Source organism: Lissotriton helveticus, chromosome 6 (assembly GCF_964261635.1).
Source record: "Lissotriton helveticus chromosome 6, aLisHel1.1, whole genome shotgun sequence".
NCBI lineage: Eukaryota > Metazoa > Chordata > Amphibia > Caudata > Salamandridae > Lissotriton > Lissotriton helveticus.
This window is the reverse complement of record NC_136067.1, coordinates 1,543,134,089-1,543,148,460: the sequence shown is the minus strand read 5'-3', so window position 1 is coordinate 1,543,148,460 and position 14,372 is coordinate 1,543,134,089. Positions and strand designations below refer to the sequence as shown.

Genomic DNA, 14,372 nt, shown 5'->3' with positions numbered 1-14,372 from the left:
GGAACATCATGGCGTGACCCTGGTGGTTCAACACCTGGCAAGTTCTCTGAACGCCAGGGCGGACAAACTCCGCTTTCGGTGCATGATGGATCACGAATGGCGTCTGAACTCTGACGTGGCGCAAGGCCTCTTTAAGCAGTGGGGAGAGCCTTGGTTAGATCTATTCGCCACAGAAGAGAACGCGCAATGTCATCGGTTCTGCGCGTTGGAATTTCCAAGGCGGCACTCGCTCGGAGACGCTTTTCGTCGCGAGTGGAGCTGCGGTCTGTCGTACGCCTTTCTGCCTATACCACTTCTGCCCAGAGTGCTGAAGATCAGGCGCGACCGGGCCCAAGTCATCCTTGTGGCTCCAGACTGGGCACGAAGATACTGGCATCCCGAGCTACTCAGCATGTCAGTCGATCCCCCGATGCGTCTGCCTCTTGCGGAGGACCTTCTGTCGCAGCAGCAGGGGACGGTCCTCTACCTGAACCTGTCCAGTCTCCACCTCCATGCGTGGAGATTGAGCGGCGACAGTTGAGGCCATTTGACTTGCCTCCTGAAGTCTGATGTGTTTCTGGCAGCCAGGCGTCGCTCCACAAAATCTGTTTACGCCTGCAGGTGGAACAAATTTGTGGAATGGTGCACAGCAAAGGCCGTGGATCCACTCTGCCCCTCTTTCTGAGGTTCTCCTCTTTCTATTGCCCAGCAGGGCTCTGCTCTGGGCACTATCAAGGGCTACCTCTCTGCCATTTCTGCCTTTTTAAGGCTACCTGATCAGCCCTCTCTTTTCAAGTCCCCTGTTGTAAATCGGTTCTTGAAGGGCATCACTCATGTTTCCTCCTGTTCCTTTCGTGATGCCTCAGTGGGACTTGAACCTTGTTCTTACTTATTTGATGTGCGCTCCTTTTGAGCCACTTCACAATTGCCCTCTTCGTCTTCTTACTCTTAAGACTGCTTTCCTTGTTGCCATCACCTCTGCCAGGAGAGTGAGTGAGCTCCAAGCTCTTTCCTCTAAGCCTCCTTTCTGTCCATCCGGACAAGGTTGTGTTGGGAACGCGTGCCTCTTTCCTGCCCAAGGTAGTCACAGCCTTCCACATCGGGCAGGCCATCACCTTGCCCACCTTCTTTCCGCCTCCGCATCCCTCGAAAGAGCAAGAGAGGCTCCACCGTCTGGACCCAAAACATGCGCTCTCCTTCTACCTTGATCGCACACGCCAGTTCCGGGTGGATCACCAATTCTTTGTTGGTTACGTGGGTGCTAAGAAGGGACAGGCGGTGCACAAACGGACCATCTCTCGGTGGGTCGTGTTGTGCATCAAAGCATGCTATTCTTTGGCTAAAAAGGAGCCTCCTGTGGGCCTGAGGGCCCATTCCACTCTGGCCACGGCGGCTACTTCGGCCTGGGCCGGGGAGTCTCCTTACAGGTCATCTGTCAGGCAGCTACATGGGCCTTGCTGCACACGTTCGCAAGACACTACTGCCTGGACAGCCAAGTCCGGAGAGATTGCTTTTTCGGCCGTTCCGTTCTCCAGGACTTTCTGGTGTGATAATTGGTTCGCAGACCCACCTCCGGGGTTGGTATTGCTAGGGTATCTATTCTAAGGTAAGGAATCTAATACTAACCTGTTTCTTTCAGATGCACAAGTTACTTACCTTCGGTAACGATATATCTGTAAGAAACAGTAGTTAGTATTAGATTCCTTACTGCCTCACCCATCCTCCCCGTTCTGCAAACCGATATCTAGGGTTAAGGTTCATCCCTTTTAGGGCCCTAGTTTCATGGCACCAGTGTTGGTTTTTATCATGGCTCTGCGTTTCTGGCACGGAAAAGCTGTGTATAAGAATTGACGTCCGCACGCGAGGGCGGCTTCTAAGTACTCCGTCATCACGGCGCCAACTGACGCGGAGCCGCGGACGACTCCTACCGACGCGCAGGGGTACTGCTACGCAAAACTTTCCGGATCCAGCCTGACGCCTGGGGATATTCTAAGGTAACGAATCTAATACGAACTACTGTTTCTTACAGATATATCGTTACCGAAGGTAAGTAACTTGTGCTTCTCACACAGGTAGCTTGTCCTGAGGTGATACATGTAAATAAATTAAGCTTCACAACATGTGTAAATTTGACAAATATAGGAAATCACTACTCAAGAACACAATACCTAATGCTCTGCTCCTACAAATTACTTTCAGTCCTTTATCATAGGCACACATTTCAGTATTTGCTTCCTTAAAGTAAGTGCACGTTGGTGCCCACCCCAGGAGTGAGGGAGGGTTAGTTCTTCCAAAATTAACTGATTGCAGTAAGATAGGGTAAAATGCCGAGTCCATCCAGGATTACTTGAGAAATAACCTTCAGATGTGTTGGTGAAACGCAGCAATCAGTGAAACTCCTTGAGATGCACCCAAGAGCCATGGAGGAGCATCTGAGGCATGTACTGGACACAGATAGCTTTGGTAAATGATCTTATTCCACCCAAGACTGACCTCTGGAATCATTAAAGAAGGTATTTGGTGCTTGTGATAAATGTAATTTAAGTGAATTGAAGGAGAATGGATGTAGGTGTTGACCTGGGTGAGGTGAAGGTCAGACAGGCCTTTCCCAGTTCCTTTCCAGTGCAAACAGAAATAGATCGTTAGTGTCTCCAGTGTTAGCCTCTCAGCAGTTACTCAGATTAAGCAGTGGGGTGGTTTAACTTCACATAACTAAGTCAGGCAGTCAGCTGTTCCATGACCTCCAGTGAGGTTGCAAGGAGAGTAGAGGCAGTAGTAAAGTGAAAACCTGATATTTAACCCCTTCCATGCTCATGACGAGCGGAGCTCGTCATGAGCTGCGCCGCTCGCATGCTCATGTAACGCGCCTTTATAAAAAAAAGCTGCACAGCGCGAAAAAAGCCGCCGCACGCATGCAGTTAAAAAGTCCATGTACTGAGCTGCAAGACAGCACACTGCCAGGAGAACATACTGGAAGTATACTGTTTGGTCCGAACTAGGCCCAGTAGCTGTATTACCAAACATTTCAAACATGGACAACCTTCACTTAACTGCAGATTGCGGTATTTCTTTTGCTGCTAAGCCATCTTGTAGTACTTGGTTCTAGTACCATCGGTAGCGAAGGGGGTTGGGTGCACTCGGTCTTCCATATACTCTCTCCACCTTAAGATGGCAGCTGTGGAGGGAAGGGAACAAGAAATGGGTGCAGCGGAACGGATTGAGAGGAAGGTACTGATTGACAGCCCAGGTCAACCATCTCCACTGTGTCCCTGGATTGAGTTTGCGAAGAGAGTGGGCAAACCACTATGAGGGAACCTGAAATTAACACAAAGCACAAAGGTGCAAGAGAGCTCACAATAAGGTGACCATTGGCCGACTGTTGGGTCAGAACCTGGCCCTGTAGATCCATTTGTATATTTTAAACAGGGTCTTCACACAGTCAGTCAAATATCTTTATTCGGTTGATTAAAACCATAAAAGCAATACACAATACATTTTTAAAGATAAAAACTATACAAAAAGATTAAAAAATTGGCAACTAAACAAATTATACACTTGTTGCAGTTCCTAAAATGATTCCTTAAGAGGTTTTTTGTTATTGTTTTTTTAAAAATTGGAATACAAAACAGATTCACTATGAGGAAAAGTCCAGAAAAAAACAGGCGCCTCCATGTCCCAATGATCTCAATGCGGTGCCCCAGAATAAGGTTGACAAAGTGTCAACCAGAATGTGTATTTGTCTGGGTAAGTCTTGTTTTATTTAATCGGGCAGCCGCCACCAAAAAGCTGGCTACGATTAAGGTAAATCCCAACTGTGAAAAGTAGTTCTAACCTACCATGTAGCCCTGTTCTCGTTCCTCAGATAGAATTCAAACCGTTAGGGTTTCCCGACACTGTCACTTAAGGTGGTCAAGCCTGCAGACATTTCAACAAGTCAACTCCTGCAAGATATTTTCTTGAATGACTCCTTGTTGCTTTTCCGAATCACGCACTCTGCCCGCCCTGAAGTTTTCTTGTAATTTAGCAGCTTAAAATTATCTTGCTTCTCCCTTTTTCATGACCATGAATTAGTTTAGGTGTCTTCTATTGAGCTGGGAAGTAGGTAAGCTGTCTTAAAGCATAATTTATTTTTGGCGATTTCTATCGGATTTTCCCTGTCCTGCATAACCCTTTCAGGCTCATATCTCCTGACAGGGTACTTGAATGAACGGGTGCAACTATAGGCGCCCTGCTGTTTGTTGTTTATTTTTGATAGTATTTGCTTTGATGGAAGGGGAGGAGGGTGCCGTGTTCCAATGAAATGGCAAAAGGAGTGAGTTGTTTTAGGAGTAAACCATGCTGTTTGCATAGTGAAAAGCGTGAAGAGTATTTAGGCTTTAGTGGTATTATATCGAATTAGTTTACACTTTTAAAATTCAAACTCGGTACACTATGAAGGAATGGCCGTTTTAGTCTCTTCCTTGGGTACTCCGAGTTTTCTGTATTATCCTTAATATACACTTTGTATGTCAAAAACGTTTGAATGACCTGAAAGAATTATTGTCAACACCGGCACATTTTCAAGTTGCTGAAATCCCGCAGTTGGTCAGTGTTTACAGAATACTCTCGTTTCTCAGTTTGACACGATGACTAGTATTAATAAAATGTTAACTCTTATTTATTCATTTTGCTTTGCAGATTCCTGGCAAAGTCGAGCACCAAGCTACAATGCTCCACCCCAGCAAAGGTATGCAAGTGCTTGTTCAATTCACTGTAAATTGAAATTGCCCAATAAAGTTTCCTGTTTAAAGTTGCCTATTTCCATGCGGATTTTAATTCCATTTTCTTCCGCTGAAGTTATTTCAGATGCTTGAATCTTCTGCTGTAAATTACTTTCCAATGAATCGTAGACATAACCACCTCTATAGATGTTTCCGTAGCTGCTTCTCTAGTCTTCGAGCATCTTTAATGAAGCCTTTGGATTGCTACGAGATTCGACAAAGATCTGTTTGCCATTAGATTTTGAACAGACTAAACACATTTTTGAGCGAGTTTTTGGAGCTTAATTGAGCAGAACTAATAGAGTTCTGCTTTTATCACTTCTGTGCGGGACCTACGGCATTAGTACAGAGGAGCCATTGATTCTTTCTACAAACCTCTTGAAGTCTTAATCAGCTTCTTTGGAAAAACTTTTTTAGTCCTGGCAATCCTATTGTAGGACTGTGTCACTATAGGTCAGTAGTTATTAGTTGCCACTGAACACAGTTTCTTTAACTACTTAAGACTGAACTGAATTAAATGCAGACAGGACTCGTGAGGATTATTAAATCTGCAGTCGAGTAAGTACCAAGGAAAAGAGAATGTGACTTGGTTTGATAATGAGGGATGTTTTAAATGTGTTGCTTCGTTGATGAAATCCAGCTCTTTAAATGAGGTGGTCTTAACGAAGTAGTGCAATGTGATTGGAGGTCCATGCTAGATATGTTAATGTTTGTCTTGGATGTTTCGCTGTTTAATGAACTGATTTATGACGGGTAGTATCATGCACTTATATAAAATTGACTAGGTATCGATTGGTGTTTGTTGAACTTGGTAGGCCTGCAATAACATTGTGCTTCTGTTCAGGCAGCAATTGGTTTGCGCTAAACATATGTGCTCAAATAGTCATTTGTGAACCATCTCACAACCTAAACTATGGGTGTAATAAAATGATCTATAATATAATGGACGAAACAAATAAAAAATAAAAATTATTGAACCATGATATGTATGTACATCACTCTTATCTGAGCAAACGCAAGTATAAAAGCAGTTTCAGTATATGGGTATTATCGTGGCATTTCAATGCAGCAAAGTTAACCCACGTTTGTTTTGCACCCCATAATTCCCTTAGCGGATTTCTCAGACTTGTGGATGCAATTTCCTTTCCTGCCATCATCCTGGTTTGCAGTGATGCTTCCTATGATAAAATTACCTCCACGAACTCCCCTCTTGCACTTGGTGCATAAAACAGCTCTCCTGTTGCGACTTTTAAGTCACCCTGCCTGCCACCATGTGAATCCTCACTCCAGCTTTTCAATATAGTGCCTATTATTCTTTGATTCCCCCAATGGCTTTCCTTTTTCCTGTCCATTAACTCTTATGCCATTTTTCAGTCAGGTACTTTAATCATAAATTCATAATGCACATATAAAACGTTAGGAATATGCATTCCACTCAAAGCCTCACCAGATTATAGTAGATCTGGATGTAGGACTAAAGATCGGGACCAGCATGTGTTAAGAGGGAACTGTCTTTTTATACGCAGTTGGTTCTTGCCCTCATAAATATATGTACCCTTCAAAAACACACAGGTTAGGTGAAGTTATGCTTACGAAATAAACACTTCAACCAAACCCTGTAATTGGTCAGTTACTGTTCCCTACGGAAACCATAACTGAGGCCCCTGAAAGTGAAAACATTATTTGGTCTGCATATAGACTTCTCTTAAACTCAAAATATTTTTGAAGGTAAATGATAGAACCTTAATACAACATTATTTATACCATATCCAGGAAAGAAAATCTATTCTGTCCATAGTAGTGTCATTGTAAGGTCAGTGGTACGGTGCTATTTTGTCATCGTGGTTATTTGTGATGCCGTCTGTCACGTGTAGGACCTTGACCAGTTCGTTTCAGGGAAGGGTGAGTCACGTTTTTCATCCAAGGCTTGTGAGTTTTGTGCACTTTATGATTACAGGCCATTTTCAGTGGTTTGTCAGGTTTCATAACTTAACCTTGATTTATGAGAAAAAGTGAGTTTACATATTTTTTTTATTTAAACCTAACGTAATATGTTGTGAGCAGAAGAAACTGCAATTACCATTAATTTTTTGATGATTCACTACATCAAAAGCCATGGATAAAGGAGAAACAATACTAGAGAAGACGCGTAACACAAAAGGCACTTGAAGGAAAGGTAGAGGGAGCCAGTCATTTAGTGTACAGAATGCTGCCCTTCGGGGATATATTACTGTTCTTCCCTAATTAAATGAAAAAGAAACAGTGATTCCTTTACTAAAAGGGCGCTGATTCCTAAACCACTCAAGGGTGGTGTGCTTCTTAATTGCACCTGCTCCACACTTGTCACCAGTTTGCGAATTAGTTGGGTTAAACCCTCCTTAAACAAGGCAGCTCTTCTGTCTGTAGTAGCTTTTGGAAACCTAAACACGACCACCAAAATGCCCATGATTGAGAAGGCATGAGTGACTTAAAGAAATGTAATGAAATTACCTCATGGCTGCCTTGCAACAACTTTATGGGTGCTTGTTGGTATAGTTGCACCTAAGAGGATAAGTCAACAATAGTATTCAGGCAACATAAATCTGCCGATATGGTGATCTCCTAAAGGCTTGGGGATTTCATCAGCCCCATGGTTCCCAGAAAACATTGCCTAACGTGCCCAAAGAAAGTCCTTTCAGTCACTGATATCTCCTTATGTGAAAACTATATCAAAGCGAAATTGATAGCCACGGTTTTCTATTTTCAATGTTTATTTGTGAATTGCACTGGGTATTTTCCTGTGATTTCCCACATTTCGAATGCCAGTGGTTATTGGTGTTTAGACATTTTGGTGTATCAGGACCATCTCAAACATGAGGTCACAAGCACAGGAATATTCACATGACTTTCTCAAACTTCTTGCAAAATTAGACGGATGAGTGCAAGCAGGAGACACGCTTGTGAGCGCACTTGCTGTTTTCTTTCACTTGCTTTTAACTTGCTTATTAATTTTTGCCGCATTTTAAAGCACTTGTTCTCTGCTTCCTCACTCGCCTGCATTTCCTGGTAGCGCCTTTGCGTTCCCGCCGCACCCCGCTCCACGCAGGTTCTCCCTGATTGATGTGGAGGGTGTAGGCGGTCTCACTTCCGGTTGGGGGCGGAGACAAGAGGTTAGTGTGCTAGTTGGGCAGAACATAGGCAGCATGCCAGACCCTGCGCACAGCGGGTGCGCCAAAGGCAAGCCCGTCCGTGCCCAGGGGCCACGACCCCTGCCAGTTTTCAAACTGCCTACATTCGCTGATCCTCACTAATAGTCCCTCCAGTTGCTCCCACTGTAATTTTAAGTTTCAACCTCACAGTAAGGATGCGCCTGACATTGGCCCTCCGCTAAAATTCTTCCTTCTAAACTGTCGTTCTCTTCCCAAACACTCAGTTGATCTTGCACTCTTAATAGAAGATCTTAAACTCAATGCTTTATTCCTGACCTACCTGGTTACAGGATGAAGCTGACCCAGCGATCACCCAGACCTTGCCACCGGGGTATTTATTACAGAGTGGACCGCAAGACTGGAAGAGGTGGAGGTCTAGTCATCATTTTTAAAGACAATTTTTGTTGTCGGTCTTCTACTGATGGATTACCTGACTGCGAAAGTATGAACTTTTTCTTAGAATTTTCACCCACTAGTACATTCTCTGCTCTACCGCCCCCCCCCAGGACCCATAGGACAATTTCTTAGTGCACTAACGACTTTCGTTGCTAATTTAGCACTAACCCCAGCTAATGTTGCAATACGGGGGATCTTCATATTCAGCTGGATGACCCCTCCAACCACTTGGCCAAAGAGCTACTAACAAACCTCTCGGCCCTTCAAATTAAGCAGACAGGCTTCGCCCCAACGCATGTCAAGGGTCGTCTCCTTGATCCTGTGTTCAGTAACGACCAGAATCTTTTGGTAGGCACTCCTATTCCCATCCCCTGGACTGACCATTCACTAATTCCTCTGGTCTGGGAGACTGTAGCTTCCTTTCCCTCTCAGAGCGCTACTCTGACATTAGATAAGAAATGGTCAAATCTCTCCTTCAGCCAATGGTCCACAGCTTTGGTTGCCACTACTCCTTCTGTTCCTGATCCTGAGAGGGCTAATAACTTCAATCTCTTGATCCAAAGCTCACTGGACACTACTTCCAAAAAAACCTTCCTACAAGAGATCCAAACAAACATCAGCACCATGGTATTCCCCCAAATTAAGGGAACTTAACAAACCTGTAGGAAACTTTAAAGGAGATGGAGACAGAACTTAGCAGAATAGGAAAAATGATTATAGAGAGGCAATTAGAAACTATAAGGCAGAAATAAAAATTGCCCAATCCTCATTTTATGAGGAGAGGATTAGTGCAGCTGCTAATTCACCCAAAGAGATTTTCCGTATTGCTAAATCCCTTTCCACCATACCGCAAAAATCTCCAAACGCAGAGGATTCACTAGTTCGCTGTAACAGCGTGGCGGAATACTTTCATTAAAAAAATTCACCTTATGTCAATCCTTCCCTCCCCGCCAGAGTGACCCTACAGCTCCCAGCACTGGGAGTTCCCTTCCCGAATTAGTGCTCTTTAGCGGAGTTTCCCCTGTTAGACGAGGTCTCCTTGAATGCACTTATTTCCAGGGTAACCTCTGGCTCTCCCGTGGACCCCGCTCCTCCTCCGCAGCTCACCCTAGTTACTGATGCCATTCGCCGATTACTCTTGGACACTCAACGCCTCCACCTCTGGTACGGTACCCACTGCCTGGAAATGCGCTCAGGTTAGAGCCCTTTTGAAAAAACAAATCTAGATATCTCCAACAGGGCCAACTATCGATCCATCTCCCTCCTTCCCAAGCTGAGCAAGCTGATTGAGAGACATATAAACTCTACGCTAGTACACTATTTGGAGTCCAACAACTTGCTCCATGACTCCCAGACAGGATTTCGTCCTCTTCTTGGGACAGACAGCCCTTCTGGCAGTAACAGAGGCGGCAAGGAGACTTTTGGATCAGGGCGCATTAGCAGCAAACATTGTTAGACCCCAGTGCTACATTTGACACTGTTGATCATTACATCCTGATTGAGCGATTAAAAAATCTTGGAGTGACACACCTGGCTCTTACTTGGCTCCAGTCCTTTCTAAAGGACCGGTTCTTTCAGGTCTTTGAGGGTACTGCCACATCAAACTGGTGGCCTCTTAGCTGAGGGGTTCCCCAGGGTTCCTCCCTGAGGCCCACGCTTTTTAACACCTATATGGCGCCTTTGGCAGAGAGAAGTCTTTCCATTCGGCATAAAAATCATCACCTACGCAGATGATACCCAACTGTTTGTGGCATTAAACCACCGTGAGGGTTCATCTTGCGCTCTGGGCACCTGCCTAGAGGCAGTAGCCGAATGGATGGAACTATCGCACCTTAAGCTAAATGAGGACAAGACCGAATTGATGTTTCTGGCCAAATCTCCATCACCCTCTTCGGCATTCTCCTGGCCGATCTGTCTTTGCATTATGCCTACCCCCAAAGAATCCGATTAAGAGCCTAGACCGCTCCCTCTGTTTCAATCAAGCCACCAAGCTCTGAGCTACTTGTTTTGGCCTGAAGAGGATGTTAAGGAAAATCCTTCCCCTACTCCCCTTCCTGGCGAGAAGGATTATGGTGCAAGCCCTCATTCTTTCCTGCCTGGATTACGGGAAGGCTCTGCATCAGGGCACCCCTCAGGCCACTATCCAAAAACTACAAGTGATCCAAAATTGTGCGGCCAGTCAACTCCAGATTCCTCGGAGACAATCCGCGAAACCCGCTATGAGGAATCTTCACTGGCTCCCAATTCAGTCCAGGATACGATTCAAGGCCATGTGCCTGGCTCACAGCCATTTGGAAATCTGGCCCTGCCATTATCCACCCCCTGGTCACTCCCTACCATCCCTCTGAGTCTTCGCTAGTTCCACCTTCTTTGCTACCATCAGGAAAGTACGTAGATCTAGATGGGGTGGACGTTCTTGCTCCCTGAATGCTTCTAACCTCTGGAATTCGCTCTCCCCCCTTACTCTTCGCATGGAACCAAACTTACAGGCCTTCCGTCAACTTCTTAAAACCAATCTTTTTAGTACTACGCACTAACTTGATGTGCCTCCCGCATGTCCGGTCCGTTAAGAGCTACGAGGCCTCAGGGTAGAAACGCGCTATAGAAACTCAATTTCTTTCATTCATATTTTGCTTGATGGTGATTAGCCTCAAGATTAAACAGATAGCTGGACTCTGGTTGTGATGTGTCATAGAGGCTCGAGGGGAACACTCACTCAACCACATTGTACCATAGGAAACCAACTTATGCATTTGTCTTATCCTGATTCACAGTTGTCCATGCAACAGTGGAGATAATTTTTGTGTGAAAGTGGATTTTTAGTTTGGGGGTGGTTGAGACCTCACCAAGAAATGTCACTATTCCATGTCGGGGTTCTTTTAATCAACCTGCAGCTCAGTACTGCGTAGCTGTGGCACTGAGCAGAGGGGATTAACTCAAAGGGAAACTAGCATAACACATTTACCAAAACAGTAAATAAGAAACACAAGACTATAAAAACCCATTTCAATTTATACCTGATTAGATTTGTATATACAAATACAGTGTAAGACAATACCCCTTTTCGTACGGTCAACTGCAAGTTTTTCAACTGATTCTGCTGGTTTCTCGTCTCTGTGTACTGAGGCCTGCTAACCTTTTGCTCTTATTAGGGCTCATCAGTCTGGTATAGCTTGGTCCTTGCAGAAATCGTACCACCTGCAACAGCCACATCTGAGCCCTTGCTCCCTTTCAATGAGGCCCTTGCTGATGCCTTCAGTGGCACCTGACCAAGCCTTGTTCTTGCCCACCGGTGAATAGGCAGATGGCCTGATTTTTTTCGTTAAACAACCTTCTCCATAGAGTCCCTCAAATTGTTCAGTATGGTTATGCCCTACTGTTTCTTTCTGCCGACTTCTTCTTCCCCCTTCCCCCACCCATCCCACTCTCCCCTCCTTGAAAGCGAATCTGAGGAACACCTGTTTATACTGTTGCAAGAGTTGCAAGTTTTACCTTCCAAAGGAGCAATTGAGAGGGTTCTGGGTTCAGAAAGAGGGGAGGGTTTCTACTCTCGCTATTGCCTTGTGCAGGCAAAGGATGGCAGTCTTCAGCCCATCTTCCATTTTTCATCCTTTGTAAGCCTTTTTGTGGAAGGACAAATTTAAAACCCTCACCCTGGCCCAGATTGTCTGCCCTAGAGCCAAGCAACTGGATGCTATCCTTGGACCTGCAAGATTCTTATTTTCATATAACTGTCTTGCAGTCCCATTAATGTTACTTGCAGCTCACAGAAGGCCTGGTGCATTTTTGGTTTGCCGTGCTCCCCATCAGCCCTACTAGTGCTCCTTAAGTGTTCATGAAAGTGATTATGGTGGTCTCTGCCCATCTTTGGAGATCAGGGTTCTGTAGTAGGGGATCTGTGTATAGTCCTAATCTAGTGAATAGTCCCGCCCATGTGCGTGGACCCCGGAGCAATCAAAAATAATCTCTTAAGTTGTCAAAAATGCAGAACTGCACAGACACTTTAGAGAGTATTTATAGACAGATAATACAGCCTATATCCACAGGCTACACTGTCCAGTACTTCAACTAGAAATTCCACCAAAAATCCACAAACAGCAAAGCCTGTCCAGGTTTTTCTAGCCAGAAAAACATGCTTTTACCAGAAAAGCCCTCAGGAATGATAGAGAGGAAGGAGTGGAAAGACAAGCCCATAGGCTGCCATTATGTGGCTCAGAACAGGATACTGTGACTTTAAGAGAACCTTCCAGAACTCTCCCAGAATGCACAGCAGGTCCCTTTTACTTTCAGTTCTTTTTTCCGGCTCCTGCGAGCAGGACCCTGGAGCATTGAGCTCTCCCTTTCAAGGGTTTATTGGTGATTATTTCACTTTTTTCAAATTATTTGAGTGCTTTTCTTGAAGTACTTTGGTGTTTCTTCCTTGTGTGTGTTTTGGTGCACTTTACTTGTCAATATGCCTGCATTATTTGACAAATGCCCAGAGTGCTCGAGGAAGAAGGCTAAGTCGGACCCACACGAGGTGTGTATCATCTGCCTTCCCTCATCTCATGTCCCAGAGGAGTGTGACGTTTGCCAGGGCTTCTCTAGCAGGACCCTGAGAGATAGAATGAAGATCAGGCTTCAGGCCTGGAGGACAGAAGACTGAAGGCACAAGGTGGGTCTGGAAGGGCTTCCCATGCTGAGGCCTCTGGGGGGCTCCCCAGGGGCAGGAAGATCAGCAAACGTCCCCATTCTCCGTCGGCGTCGATTGCACCGACTACGGCGTCGAGGGGATGACTACAGTCTGTTCCCAGTCTCCCCAGGGCTCTGGGTCGAAGCGAGGTGGACGTTCGGCGGTGAGGGAACTGAACAGACCGCCGTCTATCTCCGGTGACTATTTCGTCGACGTCGAGAGGTGGCCCGGCGTAGGCGCTCGCCGTCGAGGCGACGTCGGCGAAGAGGAGAAGGTCGTCGTCGAGGGGAACCTTGACGTCTAGCAGAAGATCGCCGTCGAGGCGAAGGAGGTTGCCGTCGAGGCGAAGGAGGTTGCGGTCGAGGCGAAGGAGGTTGCCGTCGAGGCGAAGGCATTCGCCGTCGAGGGGCCGACGCTCGCCGTCTGGTCGCCGTTCTTCACCAAGAAGGCGCAAAAGGAGTTCTGGCGCCAAGAGTCAGTCTAGCAGACGCCAGGTGCCTATGGGAGACTCCAACGTCCCAGCCTAAAAAGGAAGGCGGATCACCGGGCTCGGTGTACTCAGTAGTGTATACCCCTTCTAGGCAGAAGTCTGTTACGCCCCCTCCTCCCTTGCCAAGGGGGCTTCCTCCGCGGGCTCCCACCCCGCCTCCACTTCCACCGCGACCTCAACCTCAGCTGCCGGCTGACAAGCCTCCTCCGGTTCCTCCGAGGACGGCTTCACTGCTACGATATCAGACTCCTCCTAAGGGGACCCCTCGGCCGAGGGCCCCAGCCAGGCCAAAGTCGCCCACCCCTGTGGTACCGGCGGAGTGCCCGAAGCCAAGGAGGTCGCGATCGTGCTCCGGACGGAGGGGGAGATCGTGGAGTCGTCGCAGGTCCTCAAGGCCAAGACGACGCCACAGGAGGCGCGGATCACGGTCCCGCACGGACTCTTCCAGGACCTACTCACCGACTTTGTCGGAATCCCCGGGGACGAGAGTGTCTCTGGTGGACGACATCAGCACATTCCAGGATGTTCTCCTGAGGGATGCAGCAAAGTTTGGTATCACTGACAGCGCCAACACCCACGACGTCCGTGATTTTTGAGACACTTCATAAGAAACATTTGTCTCGCCCTTTACTACCTCTAGTGCCACGATTGGTAGAGCCCACAGAGAAGCTGTTCCTCACACCAGCCGTGACGAAGGCCGCTCCCTCCCGGCTTCCTAAGAAGTACAGGGCACCGGATTCTGACCCGGCTTTTCTGCGGATGGATCCGATTCCGGACTCTGTTATAGTGACGGCGGCCAGGAAACAACATGCTACCTCCCCGTCTTCTACTGTCCCTCCTGATAAGGAGAGCCGATGGATCGACTCCGCTGGTAGGAAGGCCTGTGG

General features: G+C 46.6%; 1 protein-coding gene across 1 annotated transcript in view; it reads left to right on the top strand.

Moving 5' to 3' along the window:
• The window catches only part of XRN2 (5'-3' exoribonuclease 2), a 372,302-nt gene that overhangs the window by 322,235 nt on the left and 35,695 nt on the right, over positions 1-14,372 (top strand). The window contains exon 28 of the mRNA XM_078649322.1: positions 4,657-4,705. Coding sequence (XP_078505448.1) covers positions 4,657-4,705 — 49 coding nt within the window. The remainder of the gene's footprint in view (positions 1-4,656; positions 4,706-14,372) is intronic.